Source organism: Netta rufina, assembly GCF_964035555.1.
Source record: "Netta rufina genome assembly, chromosome: 8".
In the NCBI taxonomy this organism is placed as follows: Eukaryota; Metazoa; Chordata; class Aves; order Anseriformes; family Anatidae; genus Netta; species Netta rufina.
Window position 1 is genome coordinate 24698471 of NC_140131.1, and position 16183 is coordinate 24714653.

General features: G+C 35.5%; 1 protein-coding gene across 3 annotated transcripts in view; it reads right to left on the reverse strand.

The window, feature by feature from the left end:
* Positions 1-426: 426 nt before the first annotated feature.
* The window catches only part of KCNT2 (potassium sodium-activated channel subfamily T member 2), a gene marked incomplete at both ends in the record, with an annotated part of 145364 nt that continues 129607 nt past the window's right edge, over positions 427-16183 (reverse strand). For 2 of the 3 annotated variants that reach the window (XM_084291434.1, XM_084291433.1), the window contains 6 exons: positions 427-538; positions 2833-2917; positions 6149-6449; positions 10290-10418; positions 11864-11947; positions 13221-13322. In XM_084291434.1, coding sequence (XP_084147560.1) covers positions 427-538; positions 2833-2917; positions 6149-6449; positions 10290-10418; positions 11864-11947; positions 13221-13322 — 813 coding nt within the window. Of the gene's footprint in view, positions 539-2832; positions 2918-6148; positions 6450-7821; positions 7843-10289; positions 10419-11863; positions 11948-13220; positions 13323-16183 lie in introns of all 3 variants that reach the window. The other variant, XM_084291435.1, reaches the window with a different exon arrangement.

Here is a 16183-nt window from a genome sequence, read left to right on the forward strand (position 1 = left end):
CTTTAGGTATTAACATATTTTCTGCCACAAATTATGCATCATCTGTCTATGGGCATCAGATAATCTTTGAGGATGTACATCAGGAGCTTAGTCACTGGCATGCTGTCAACTTGATAAATATGCATAGAAGCTTCTAAGTGAAACATATGTTGGAATCTATCACTTCTTTCATCATTTCTTTATATTGGTTAAATCATAAGTTTCACAATTCTGCTAAGATGAAGTTCAACTACCATACTGAACAGGCCAAAAGCCTGACAATCACCAAAATTAGAATTTCTAGAGATCATGTTTCTAAAGTTGGTGACTTACCAACTGTCAATTTGATTCCAGAATCTGAATAAAATGTACCACTTAGTTTTCAAAACGGTTGGTGGAAACTGTGTGTGTATAAAAATGTCTCTTAATTTTGTGATGAATTACGTATCAAAGTTGTGTTTCCTCCCTGGTATCTTGTCCCATTGTGTTGCAGAAGCTGTCTTTTCGGCTGGGTGCTGTATTTGGAACATAAGCCAAGGGATCAGGTCGGATCAAGTATCTATAAAAAGAAATTATACCTCTTATTAAAAGCCTTGGAACAAGCAAGGACAAATAAACACAGACTGTTGTAATGTTGAAAAGATTTGAGGAAGAATTAGATAGGCCTAGTTCCTGTTGGGTAACTTGGAAATTTTGGCAATTCCACTTACATTGTATAATAGTAAAGCCTTTCGCACCATCTGCCTAGGCATCCTATATATGTACAGGGTACAGCTAAACCTTAATTTTGACTGAGAGCCACTTTGATCTTTTTGATACATCAGCTCTGTTCCTTAACATCCGCTACAGTCCTTGAACACACATTTGCCAGTAACTCTGTATTTCTTTACGCATCTCTTTTTACTCATTATGCCTTGAAAAAGGGACAAGCAGTTCATACATTTCCTCTAAAAAGAATGTTGTAAGGAATCAAGAGATTAGTTGTGCATAGTTAAGAGAACTGAAAAGCACAATCTTGATAATCTTGGTGTAGTCTGGCAGGCTCAGGATGGACCTCTTAGTTTTGAGAAAGGACTTCTAGTAGATCCAACAGCTGCAAGTACTGCTTTGGAGAGTCCTGAAAGTACTCTTATTTCTAAATGCCGAGAAACTTTCCTCATATGCTAACTCAAAGTTGCATATTATCTAATATGCCTTCAATAAATCACAAACATAATACGATCATAGCAAATGTGAAGGACTTCAGTTGTATAAGTATAGGAATTCAGACAATGAAAGTTGAATCTGTAGCCCTTTAAGGGCTTTTGTTTTCACCATAGAGCTGTCCAGAAATAAATGGCTTAGATGGGATTAACTCACATTGGCTTGAAAGTGCAAATAACAGCAACGAAAGAGTAATGTGCAGGAGGAAGTCTGGAAAATGTACTGAGAAACAGGTGAAAAAAGATGTGGGAAGACCAGCCTTCCAGCTCGTCAGCAGCAAGGACAAAAAAAAAAAAAAAAAAAAAAAGCTTTTTACCTGCTCTGAAATGTGTGACTAAAGGAAAATTGCTGTAGAAAAAAAACACTTCTTCTTTCTTGCCTCTCCACTAATTATCTCCTATTGCATGAGGGTAAACTGGCTGTCTAGTCAAGAGAACTAAAATTTATCTTAAAAAAGCCATTGGCATAAACTGAGACACAAGCTCTGAGGCCCGCTATCAGGAAACGATCATACATCAAGCTAGGTAACAGTATGTGCGTGTACAGGCTAAAGATGTGTAGGTACAGCACAGCAAATTCAGTACCGCTGCAAAATTATGCACTCACTATTGAATTGCTGTATACCTTGATTATTTTGCAGAGGTAGAAAAATAAAATGTGGACTCCTAGTCCACCTAGCTAGACTAGGAAACAGTATGTGCATTTACAGGTTAAATATCAGTAAATATTATATTGTGGAGTTCCATAACAGTGAAAATACTATTCCAAATAATTTCAACAAATTTTATAACTGTAGTTGCTGTTAAAAAGTATAGCATAAAAACTATTAGAATACCACAATAATATAAAGCACTAAAATGTAGGGTTTCCTTGTTTGGTTTTGTGGTTTTTTTTAGTATCAATAGGGATAATAGCTCAAACAATTTTCCTGCTTGTGAGTAGACAGCGAGATGGGTTGGCACTGGCGTGGAGGACCTTGCACAAGGACCCTGGAGCAGATGGGGGATATTAGTATAGTAAGGCAGAGGCAAAAGAGGCTAGAGACAAAAACGGCATAGGACCTAAACAGAGTAATCACATCAAACTTCAGTATGAGAAAGTGGCTGATAATATATCTAAAATTCTTGAGCAATTCAAACTTTGCGTTCACCTGTTTTTTCTCAAGTGGTCTTCAAAATTCTTATTGAGCAAGTTTAAAAAAAATATAATAATTAAAATAAAAAATGATGCATTTAGGTTCTGTCATTTGTTTGAATTATCATAAGCATGAATATTGCATGATATTTGGGGTAGAAATGCTTTTTATTTTAGTGGCATTTGAATCCATGAAGTATAATCCCATTTGAAGAATTATCTTTCTATTAAGACTGGAGAAATTTATTGAGAACATTAATTCTGTGAAGCCATCCAGTGAACTCGGTTAATTTTGTTTGTTTGTTTGTTTAAATACACAGATTAAGAGGAAGATGAGAGAATATGGAGGTAAAAGGGTTATGAAATGTGTATATTTTACATAATTATACGTATAAGTGGTTGCCTAAACAGAAGTCTCCATATTTTTTCCCAGGTATATGTGAAAGCGTGTTCTCCTGTTAACAGCAGAAAAGTAATAAAATTCTCATGTCCTGTGATTTTTGTGCTTATACTTACACTATATCATTCAGCTCTAATCTTGTATCTGGAGAAGGATTGATCAGGATGTAAGAAAGGGTGTTCTGATGATCATTCATCTCATCTAGAGGACAAAAATGCACACATCAAATTCATTAGACTAAAAAACAAATTGTCAAAAGTATAATTTCTGGTAAACTAATTCAATTAAAAGATCATCTTAAGCTCAGAGCTGTCAAAAGGATCAGGTGTCAAAGTGATATCAAATAAGTTTAGCAACTTTTCAACTGTACTTGAATTGGAACTATCTGACATAGCATCTTTTGATTTATCTCTCAAGATGCATTTTCTTTCTGGTGTTCTAAAAAATGTTCTTTTGCACTTTTTTCCAGTCATACTAATTCTGAATGCAACTCAGTTTTATTTTGATTAAACAATCATTTATTTGGCTTACATTGCTAAGAGGAAAGTAGGGTCTTCCATCCTCAGTTGGCATAAAGTTCCACCGATAGCCAAAGCTAAATGCTATCCATTTCCAAATTTGGTCAATATATCTCTCTCTTCACTTTCCCTAAGTGTCAAGGAAAATACTAATCTTCACTTTTATCACCTGTGCCAGTGGGTTGAAATATGAAAGCTGTATGAACAGCAATTGGAATTTCTTCATTGTATTTTTAAACATTCTTCTAATGCTATGTTGCATTGGCTGACAGAAATCTTTTCCTTTTCCTCTTTTTTTTTTTTTTTTTTTTTTTTTTTAGGGGTTTTACTTAGCTGAGTCTCAGCACGCTTCTGTAGCTCTGTAGCTGTCACTGCTGTATCTTTTCTTTTGTATAACCTTCTCTTGATGTTTTTCATAAGTTGTTGCAGTGAGGCTAATTTCAATTTAATAGGAAAGGCGTTTCATCTGTACTAATTACTTTTCCACTTTTAGGGAAAATGATGCAAAAGAGAACAGTCCCATTCTAGTTTCAGCACAATTCCTATATGGCGTTAATCAAGTATGCTTGATATGTGGTCTTTAGGATGAAAATTGATATTGGACATTTTAAACTACATGTAACTTTTTATGTGCTTGTACCACATTTTGCACTACCGTAAGCATGTCTGTCTAGAGAACAATTAGATAAACTCAGACTCTTAGCACAGGTGCAATTACACAGCTAAAATGGTCTCTAACAGTACAGCTTATTTCTGTAAAATGAAGCTGATGCAACATATTGTAAAAAGTTACACAAACACATTCACCAGTGTACTAGCATCATGCTAGTATAGTATCCTAGTATCATGCCTCAGCTAGAGGGCTTGCATGGCCAAAAATGTGTTGTGCCTCAATTGGCATAAGTGAATTCAGTTATTTGACTTTAGAATTGGAGTGCTTAGGGGATTTTAGGTTATCAGTGTAAACAAAACTGAAGATGTGAAATTAGGTATAGGATCATTCCTTTATATGGGGATATGTAAGCAGCTGTGACTGTTTCCTGTTTTTTTTCATTGCTCCCCATACACTCAGAAAGATGGTGTTAAGGAATATGCTTAACTTCTGCAGGGAGCTAACTGGAATGATTGATTCCTAAGTGTGAAAAAACAGGGATGTTAAAAGGTTTCTATTCTATATGTAATAATAGGATATGTAGTAATAGCTTAATGTGTAGTGGGATGAGTGGGCAGTGAGCTAGTTTTGAAGGTGGGTGAAAGTCGTGTGGAATTTTTTTACTGAATGTGAAGGAGGATAGATGGCAGTGGGAATGTGACAGTCCAGGTTAGCAGCTGGCTGCATGTGTAAAACTTAATTTTTATTTTCAGAACATGGTGTTCCTGGGGTTGTCAAAGTAGTTTCTTTATAATGAGATGCATCTGTAAGAAAACACGGAAGAGATAACAGAAGTTTGTAAATCAGAAGCAGGGCAGATAGATTTGTATTAGCTAAAGCATCTACCTATCAAGATTTTGCTGTTCTGAATATAACAGAATGATTTTAAGTAATTAAATGAACATCTGATGTCAGCTCTTAACTAGGATTATAAAAGAAAAGTAGGAATTGACCAAAGTTCTCCTGTGACTAGTATAAACGTGAACAATGTTTACAAAATTTCTTGGGGTTGATTAAATGTTACTGTGGCCTGTGTCACTCCTGGAAGATACTTAGTCCTGATTCTTTCAGCAGACTCATAGTATACACAAATAAAGTGGGAGTAGTAATTATCCAGTTGGAGTCTCAGATAAAGAACTCGTATGTAAATTGTAAAGACTGAGCAAAATTATAACCGTGTATTCTGCAGTAGCTTTTTCTCATGATGAAGTTAATGTGTACATAGCAACAATAGGAACCACTGCTGGGTAGTACATTGCTGTTGATGTTAAAGGATGTCCTGACCCTGCATTAAGAATATGTGCTGTCAAAATGGGCCAATAAGAATATTCATGGTATAAGAGATACTGTTTAACTTCAGCTAATGGATACTTTAGATATAGGTAAAATGTAAATAAAATGGTGTTGAAAAATCAGTAGTAATGCATTTGTCAAGCAATATTTTGGATGCTTTGAATGTAAATTGAGCATGGGAATTGCAGTGTTGGTTCTTCTGAACAAGAAAGCACTAAGCTTCTTATTGGACCTACTCTGCAAACAGAAAAGATGAGAGATGAAGAAATTGTTGCTTTTCCTAGGAAAACTAGAACCCATAGCTCTGAGGATTTCCACAGAACACTACAAAGCCAAGGCTGTAGAAGGCCATCCCAGGCAGCTGTTGTGCATAAAGTTTAGGAGTTTATTACAGAACTCTTGTCAATAGAGTTGTTGTTTTGTTTTTTTTTTTTTAAATTAAGATTAGTTTTGCTGGAAAAAGACATGTTTTACAAAAACATCTAAAGACCTAGTGAAACTTGCTTCATAAAAATGCCTTTAATATGACACTTTTGCGTTCATTTTTAAAAATACAGGGAAAATGTATCCTCCTTCACACAAACAATTCCCCACCTTGATAGATTTGCAAACTTCATAATAGCTCTCTTCACTTATGTTTCAACAAGTTTGTGGAAATATGGAGCAGTTGTTCAGTGACTAAGGAATATTTACATATTCTGCATACACATATATATGCTAAATTTAAATATGACGGAGGTGGTCATATTTATCTAAAGCTGATATATTCTGAACTTTCATCTGAAAATAGGAATGGGTGATAATAGAACTGATTTTTTTAAAAAGATGAAACAAATTTCATTTAAAAGAAATTACCACAAGCCTATTTTACTTATGGCACACTGTTCTTAAAAAAAAAAAAAAAAAAAAAAAAAGGGTTTTGTATAATGCTAATATTTTTATTAATTTTAAGGATTAAGTTAATCATACCATATCCTGCTGGAGAAAGGCCCAGGTGCTTCATTCTATTTTTCACAAGTTCAGCAAGTTCCTGTCTTTCTGACCTCCTATAAAGATTCATTCGCTGCTGGCTTATCTTCTCAGCCGTTTTACCAGAGTGTCTTGGTACTCTTCGGCTCAGTCGTCGGGCCCACTGCATGCTTTTTCGTCGTAACAAAGGATGATCAGACTGATCACTAGATGTTGAGTTACGATGGTTACTGCGATAATTAAATTGCTCTCTGGTGTCTTTAGTGTCTTCCCATTCTTCCACACTAATAGAGATTTGAGACTTGAAGGGAAAATGATGAGACATTAAGGGGTTTAAAAAATGGAGGCAGAATAAAACATTCACTTTTCAGTAGTGCAGCTGAACAAGTGTTTTAGCTGTAATGGAGCTGAGGGAATTTAGTTGTTCGTAGTTACTAAATGTTCCTGAGTTGGTTACTCTCTACTAGATTTTTTTTTTTTTTTTAATTTTAAAATTAAAAAAAAAAAAAAAAAACAACTTTTTTTAATTTTTAAAAGAAATTGAAGTTGTAACTGTTTTGACTGCACCATTTCGAGTGCTCTCTTAATACTACAGGTGAAAATTGCCTGTTACCAGTGTCTCATTTCCAGGTATTTTTCATCTACCAGCATGTGATTTTTGGACTACATCTGTGCCTGAAGTTGTATGCAATATTCTAAAGTGTGATTCAGGGCATCTCTTCCAAATGTGGTAATCTATAGTTCCTACCTTGAGGTATAGTTATATTGCTTTTTAGCAATGGTATTGTAAAAAAGCAGACTTAAAATCTGGCCCTCTATTTCTATTTTCTTCATGCCACCCAACTGTGACCAATAATACTCTTTGTGCAATCACACAAAGCAGTATTAAAATGACTCAGGTGAATGTTAGATTTAACTATAATGCCTTTGGATTGTATTTTCAAAAACAAACAAAAAAACCCTACTTCCTTATAATCTTGAGCTGTTGTTCTGATATTTAAAACATGTCTTTCATTGGCATTGAAATCATGAAGCCCTCACCAATATCCTGATATCAGTGTGGTCTTATTACCCGGTTACTGATGCTAGTTTGATGTGTTGTGGCTTTTTTTTTTGTTTGTTTTTAAATCCAAAACAAAGATGACTTTTAACGTTGAGGTTGTCTTACTTTATATGAATCCTCAAGAACAGAAGGAGGTCATGATACACTTAAAGTGATCAATGACTACACCAAATTTATCTGAAGAGCTACAGAGGTTCTAAAGATCTTTTTCTATTAAAATCAAATCTGAAGGCAAGATTCTGTTGACCTTGTCAGTGTTGAAAATTTTGCTTCAACAGCAACCTGAACCAGGTTTACGTGTAGCCACATATTCTTTACAATAAACTTGGGGATTTTTGTCCATTAACAGTTACTGTCTTTAGGATCAAGGTTTTCAGCTCACTGCAAAGATTCAAAAAGGATTCAATAGGGATAGCCTACCAAATCCCATAGGGCTTTGTAAAAGTCATTCTGTCAGCTTTCAAATTTTCAATAAGATGTTTGTGTACAGAACAATGCTGCTGTACACTTTATTTATTCAAGGATGTTCCATCGCATAGTTCTGTTTCCTGTAAGGATTTTACTCCCGGGGTTTGACTCAGAAACAGGCAGACAATGATCAAATACTTACTTGTGAAGCCGTTTCTCGTGACTGACAATGAAAGGGGTGGGGGAAACAAAACAAAAGACAATTTAAACTGAAGTGAATTCACAGAAGCAAACATGGAGTATTTAACAGCAACCACAGAAAATCAATTACACAGGTAGTAAGGAATATCCCATATCTCTCTTCTTAACTAAATGGAAATAGATGGAATCATGCAGGTCATTGTGTGGCAAGCTAGGTTTTCATGTTCTTTAGCAACTAGATCACTGAAAATTTTATTTTTAGGGGAAAGACGTGCATCTGTCTGTCAGAGTGAAGTGAGGGTGTCTTATTTGGATAGTACAAAAAAGGTTTCAAAGGAGAACTAGTACATATAGAAATATTTGTATATTTTGTTCTTGTGAATCAAGTTAAAAATTAACTGCCTGCTCTAAGGTATACTTAATTCAAATTAAGTTTTGTATGTCTGTTTAAAATGAAATTGATATACACTTTTGAGGTTCTGCATTAGAAACTTTCAATTTATGACTAGAAATTCATCATTCCAAAACAAAAAAAGTAATTCAAGTTTCTCTAACTTCCATTTTAAAGACCTCATCAAACAGTATTTTAATGCTGTATTCTGGTTTAATATATTGAAAAACTAAATGATAGTTCACACTATTTCTTAAATTAGTTGGAAATTACTTTAATAATGGAATAGCTCTACAGAAAGACTACAGATTTCAGAATTTCTCAGTTCACCACAGAAGCAGAGCCAGGTGTGATGCTTCTACATATTCTGGGGAAGAGCTAGGTTAGGAAAGGCTCCCATGCCTCTGTAGAAGGGTAAGGTTTTCATGAATGTTCACCCACTGAACAAAAAACTGTTGGAGTATGTATATGTGGGAAATACTTCTTGGGGTTTGCATTCTGATTCTGGAGCTTTTTAAAAAGGTTAATAAATGTTTTTAATTTAATGAACAAAGACAGTACCACTCTTCCACTTGAATCCAGTACATAACAACTTGGGAATTTAACTAGATGTCTTTAGCTTTTCCAATTCTTCCTCTGCCTGATTTATCAAACTCTTCAGGAGACTACCAATGAAACCTGGCAGGAAGTAATAGAAGGAGTTTGTTGTTGTTGTTGTTTTGTTGTTTTGTTTGTTTTTTAATTGCTTCTGTCCTCCCCAGAAAATCTGGGCCTGATCTGATCAGGTATTCAAGCACTAAAGTACAGGCTTCAAAGGTTCCTCATGTTACAGTAAAATTGTGAGTTTAACTGACTGACTTAAATCTTATTTTTAGTAAAGCCTTTGAAAGTTTCTGTGTTTAATTAATTCTTAGTTTGCCATGTCCTTTGCTGTGATAAAAGCTATGACAACTTTTTTTTTCATATTAGCAGCGATGGCAGTGATTTTGCCTACAAAATCCCTCTCAAAGGGATTTTGATGGATTGTGTTAATGCTGCTAAATTTAAAGTCATCTGACATTATTGCAAATGCAGTGCACGCCAGCTAGGCTGTAGAAGCCATGTGGAGTAGTATTGGTGCTCCACAAAGAATCACTAGTCAACTTGGCATCTTGCATAGCCTCTTGTAACCCTTATTTTTAAGTTAACTTTAATGTCTGTACTTGCTTCAAGATAAAGCCTGTAGTTAAATGGCTTAATGTTTTATAACCTTACCACAGAAAAGAATATAAATTGTCTCTATTGGAAATCTGTAAACTGAGACTGTATTTCAGAAGCAGAAAAATTTTGTTGCAAAGTAGAACCATATTTGAATCATGGTTTAATGAGATGGCAGTATTAATGCTCATGTAAATAAATGGCTTATGGATAAGAGATATGGAAGCTGCACAAACAAAAAATGAAAATGAATGATGTAGTACGTCACTACAGCACGTATGTTAAATAGTCAGGAAAGAGAGTATCAATTTTGATATGTTTGTGTGTGTATGTGCACACACAGGGAGAAATATATATTTATATGGCAGACATATACAGAAATAACAACAGCCAAGGTTAAAGAAATACCATTATATTTTTAATAACAATTTTATTCTCTAGTTCATTTCTAGTTACAAATTCATGTGAATACTGAAATGCTACCTGTTTGGGTTAGAGTGTTGACATTCTTATTGCACCTGATACAGAACCTGGTCATACAGTTTGTTATGGATATTGCTGTTAGTCGTTACATGCAAGTTCAGCCTAAATCTACCTGTTCCTGAGCTGCATTTGCTCTTTAGTTAGTCAATTCATAGGAATGAAAATCTGTATGTAGACTGGGTCTGATATTCATGTGGTCTGGGCCTTGTGTTAATCTGACTGTATACATGCCAGCGGAGGGAGGCCTTAGTGGGTTAGAATTAAGTGCATTTGCATACATGGCACCCCCAATATTCTTTAAATAAGTTGTTCCAATTTTTATGAAGACCATAAAAAAAAAAAAAAAAAGAATCTTGTATACTCTGTAACCAACTCCAAAGTATAGTAAAGTGACGTACCTCAGATGTTGTAAGCTTTTGAGATTCTGTCCTATAGATTCCAATTGGAATGTCTCCTGTAGAAGAACAAAGTTTCTGATATAGTCTGGCATATGTCCTAATCCACAGATCCTCTTCTGTGATTTTCATCTGAACAAACAATAGGAAGGAAAACTTTAAGTCATGATGGCTTATAACTTGTTCATTATAATACTCTTGAGAAAAAATGAAAACTAAATGCTAGCTGGTAATTATCATATTGTAGAGTTGCACCTTTCATTCACAATAAATTTGAAATTTCTGTCAAGTTTGTAGACACTGTTCCTTTGTTCTTTGGTAGACATTGTGGTGCAAGTGGTTCAGTCATTTAGGAATTACTTCTATCTTTAAAATTATCGTCATTTAAAATGCTTTAAAATTATTTAAACTTATATGGTATCCCTCATCCAGTGTTCATTATCTGAGTAAAATATAAAAAGAATAATAAATATAAAAAGAATGAACTACGTATCAGCGGTAGTAAGAACCTGTTGATGGACAGGCTGTAGAACAAGCAAATATTTTGAATGCTGCCAGATAACTGTTCTTTAGACAGCAAGCTCAGTATTTGGGGAGAAAGAAGGTGGAGAAAGCAATACACTAAGCGTAAATGGTTGAAAAATTTACTACATTAATTTCAAATATTTCATGACTTCAAAAACTTTATTTCAAGATATTTATGAGTCCCTTGTGAAAGATTAAACTAACTGGCACTCCACTGTAACAAAGCTTACTGATTGGCCAACAAACACTGAAGTGCTTCTTTTAAAAAACAACCTTCTTCAGCCAATGTTGATCAGAGCAAAGATAACTTTAGTTTTGAGAGCAACAGCCTGCAATTCTTTATATTTTCCCAGAAAGAAACTAGAAAACTCACCTATGTTTGCTACCTTGGTGTGGGAGAAAACAAAGTTGGGTGGAGTAACCCACTTAAATATTTTTAACTCTGCATAGGGAATATAGAGACACATGAACAAGATGATTTGAACATCAATGACATATACTAAATTACTTCAGTTTAGGTATGTGTGTAGATATATATTTATATGAAGTCCAATTTTTCCCTTCGTTACCTATGATGGAAATAGGTATTGTCAAACAGCATTGTGTGTAAGTGCTAGCTAGGCTCTACAGACAGGTAGAGTTTCCTATTTTTGATATATTTGGTTATTAAAATTGGTTGCTGAACTGCCATCTACGTTAAAAAAAAATAAAATAAAATAAGGGGGGGGGCAAAAACAACAGCAAAACTTGCACTTGTGTGTTTTCCTGTCTTGCCTGTTTTCTTTCATGCATTATAGAATGGGTTGTGGGTTTTGGGGATAGGGAATGTTTTTTGCTTTGGAGGTAACTAAAACCAGACACATTTTCTACCCATTTTTCCTGTCTTCTCCCCAGTGAAAACGGAAACAGATGGCCTTTCTTGGACTTTCACAAAAGAAACTGCTCTACAAAGAAAGTAGAGGTGTTTTGCAGACAATACAGAATATTTTTTGTTATTCTGTAATAACAATAATTTATCTTTTTTTTTAAAAAAAAAAAAAAAAAAAACTTACAGAGCAAAGAAACCCAGATCCTGGTGTGGTATCAAGTCCCAGCAGAAGTCTTGTGATAGAAATCATATAATCTTTCACAAATGACTGCAAGATTTTCAGCAGGAGAGACAGAGAAGAAAGCACATAAGGTTACCTGCTCATCTGTTCATTGAAGTTTTCTAAGTGTGAATTCTAAACACATTGCACATCCACATTTAAAATCAATCTCTTCATCTTTTAGATATCTTAATCATTGTAGAAATAGCTATTTCTTTATGCATCTACTGACAGGGGAAAAAAAAAGTTTTTTGGTTCTGCATTCGTGTACAAAAAGATTCAGAGAGAGTAAGGTATAATGAGGAAGCCTGAAAACTAAGGTGCATGTAGATGTAATATCAGTGGAAGTCAGATGTTAGCCTTGTTGATTAAAAAATTAAAATAGCTATGTTCAGTGCAGATGAAATGCTGTCTTATGTTAGATGGAGCAGCAGTACTGAGTAGTGGATAATGCTAAGGTGAGACTGCTATTATTTTAATTGAAACTGGAGCCATTTGCCTTTGCTGACCCAGCTAATGTTTAAAGTAGATCTGCCTTCTCTCAGGTTAGGTTTGTTGCTTTAACAAAGTGTTTTGCTGTTTGGCAGAAAGGTGGAAATTAGATATGACTAAGCAAACTAAATGTAGAAGTGAAGGCAAAGACCAGGAACAGACATTAGATCAACTAAAACGTATTAACGTTTCTCCTCCTTATCAGTTGGGCTGCTGGAATTAGAGGACATTGTGTGCTCTGCAAACTGTTCGTTGCCACCTCTTGGGTATAGCAGGGCAGCATTGGAGGCAGGTTATCTTTCCTTCTTGGAACACAACTTGCAGCTAGTTGTTTTTTGGCTTTAAAGTGTGATGTCTGGTCATCTGGAGGTCTAGTTGACAACAGTAAGAAGAGGCTGCCTGGTAAGATGGCTGGTAAATTACTCATGCAAATATTTCTGTTGATTTTTGTGGTTAGACCTGCTACTTTGTGGGAATGGGCACTGACTTTTTGTTGCAGAATACAAGCATTAATAGCCTGTATGATGTGTATTTTATACAGTTTGAATCAAAATTATCCATCTCACCAGACTCTTAAGAGTTTCATAGCAAGTATTGTATTGTTTAGAAGCAGAATTCATTCAATGAGAGGGCAATTTGAGGGGTTGATTACTGTAATAGCGAGGTCACATGGAACATGCTCCACTGATCTGTCTTTGGCTCGTGGCACAGACACCTACGTTAATGGCTTACATGTAGGAAAACAGGGTCATCTGACAGTTACATACAATAAAACAGGTGGTTAGAATGCATATTATCTATGTTGACAGAAGACAATTAGGCACAATACCTGATATAGCAGTGTGTCCAACATACTGATGCTGAAAACCCTGCCAGCAGCAAAAGGCAGTCGAAACATAAATGCTAAATTAGATCCCTTCTCCCGCTCTTTCTGTATAGAAATTAATAACAAAAAATAATTTTAGTGCTGCTTTTAGAAGGATTATAATATCAAACTGATATTACCTTGAAAGAGACCAAAAGTATAAAATCCCTTTACCCAGAATTGTAGTTTCCACAAATATGTAGCACCTGCATTCAATACTTAGTTTTTCAAGTTGAAAGATTTTGTTTAATGCATATATTGTTTCAATCTTCACATCTGCAGTTGCACAGGGACTTTCTACCAGATCATTTTAAACAAAGATTGTAGGATTTCAACTGTGCTTAAAGCAAAATTCTTGTTATTCTTGATCCAAATTTCTTGATGCTGACAGTGAACTCTTGTTGAGATCCAAAAAGTCTACTAGGGAAGTGAACATGAAGCATGAACAGAACCTGATTCAAAAGGGGAGAAATAGTATTTCAGAGAATGTGAGAGGAGATCATATGTGGACTAGGGCAGAAACTTCTTGATCTGATACTTCTAGGGAAGGAAGCAAAAGAACATAACTACAGTTATTCCTTTTTCATATCACAACTCATGTCTAGAGACACCACACCAATGTGCTTCTTATTCCTTTAGTTATTAGTGAAACTACAGGTTGGAAATGAGCTTCCTGTTTTAAGGAGAGAGAAAGCATCAAGCTTTTGGTTCAGAGATGTCATGAAGAATAAGATGTGCTCTCAAAGTACAGAAATGTTATATTTTGTAATTGAGACACACATCCATCACATATATGCACCAGTACATACTTGCTGCTGACAGGCTCAAAAGTAGCTTTGCAGAACAGAACATGGGGGTCCTGGTGGACACCAAGTTAAACGACGCTAATAGTGTCTTGGGGAGGAGTGTGCAAGCAGGTTGAAGCAGGTGATCCTGCACCTCATCTCAGCAATGGTGAGGTCGCACCTGGAATATGGTATCCTGAGCTCACTAGTAGAAAAGAGGCACAGACATACTGGAGAGTCCAGCAAAGCACCACAATGAAGGACTGGAGCATCTCTCCTGTAAGGAAAGGCTGAGAAAAGGCTGAGAAAGTTGGGACTGTTTAGCCTGGAGAAGAGAAGGTTTGGGGCAGAGGAGGTGGTGAGGGTGTTTGTGTGTATCTCATTAACGTGTACAAATATCTGAAGAGAGGATGCAAAGATGGTGGAGTGAGGCATTTTCAGTGGTGCTCAGTGGCAGCACAAGAGGCAATGGGCACAAACTGAAATACAAATGGCTCTTTCTGAACATAAGGAAACAAATTTTTACTGTGAGGGTGATAACAGTGAAACAGCTTGTAAAGCCTCCCTCCTTGGAGATATGGACTGGAACAAGCATTAGCAAATTAAAATGTATGCTTAGATGATGGCATTACTGTAGAAAGTCATATCTCCTACTCTTCCTGAGCACTCACCTGACAGCATCAGATAAACCAATGCAACTCATTAACTCACAACTTATTCCTAACAAGGTTGGCAAAGAAACTAACTTTGTCAAACAGACTGCATCTCTCACTAGCAGTTTTTGTTGCTCAAAGAGGGATCCAGAATCTTACAAAGTGCTACCAGTGACTTAAGTCATGATAACCAGTTGCTAATTCACAAGGTACATCCATACCAAGCACTACCTGAATGATGGAAACTAGCCTCCAGAACTCTGGCTGAGTTGAGATTGCTGATTTGCTATAGATAACTCCCCAGCAGGAAGTGGGGAAGACCAAGGCTTGCTGTGTCATCTGTTGTTGTGCAGTCCCACCCTGCCTGGAACAGAGCTTCTGGGTTCCCTCTCTGACCCTTGCCACGTTAACTGCTCTGCTAACGGTTGAAGTCTGTTTCAAGTCTGTCAGCTGCATTCCTGCTGACTAGCTAAGTAAGTTTTCCACAAAACAGACAATTGTTCCCTAATCATCAGACAGGTCAAGACTAAAGGTACAGGCCCATTACTATTAAAAAAAAAAATAAAATAAAATCATGTTATGGCAAATTGCTAATAAGCAGGCCTCTGTTCTACGTGCAGATGTCTTAGTATGCCTACCATAGCCATCAGCATTGAAAGACTTGCAGTTAATGTGTTCAACTTCTTTCCTTCCTTCTAAAGATCCTATTTCCATACTATTCAACTTAGGTTTGTTCTCATACTTGTCAACTCACTTTAGTATGCTGGACATTGTGCATAGTCTCTACAAACAAATAACCAGGTATCCAAACCAAAGCTAAATGGAAAGGATGTTGTACTCCTTTTTTCTGTAGGGTCACAATCCTCTTTTCTTAGTGCTTTTATGTCATAAAACGTTTTTAAACAAAAACAAACAAAAAAAAACTACACTCTTTTGTTTTGTTTTTATTTGTTAAGTATGAGTGTGACATAGGGCTTATAGTATAAGCCCATTAACTAAAACTGTCAATACTATCCTGTCCACCGCTATTTAGAGGTGTTTATGTAGAGCACGTATTTCTCAAAACCTATAACCTGCTTAAAAATCTAGTAAAATATTGTCTGTTCTTTAAATTACTTACTTTTTCAAGAGTGTAAGAACTTATGAATTTTTGTAGTTACCCTTACAATGCAAGACTATTATAAGATCAATTTTATTTGATACTACAGTATCAATTTGAGTTGCATTTTCCTTTTGGAAGAATGTAACCACTAAAAGCACAGCAGAGATGTTATTTTAAACAAGCAGTTTAAATGAAAAACCAGAGAAGCAGGTGTCCAGGTACATAAGCGTATTGTTTGTTTTTTTGCACATACTTTCAAAAGCATCTGTTTGACTTGCTTCTCCTTTTGAATCAGTAGAAAGAAATATCACATACATTGTTATGGCTAATAAATTCAATGTGTTTAAATTCAAGAGGTTAAATCTGCCCTTCATGATTCATGTTTAT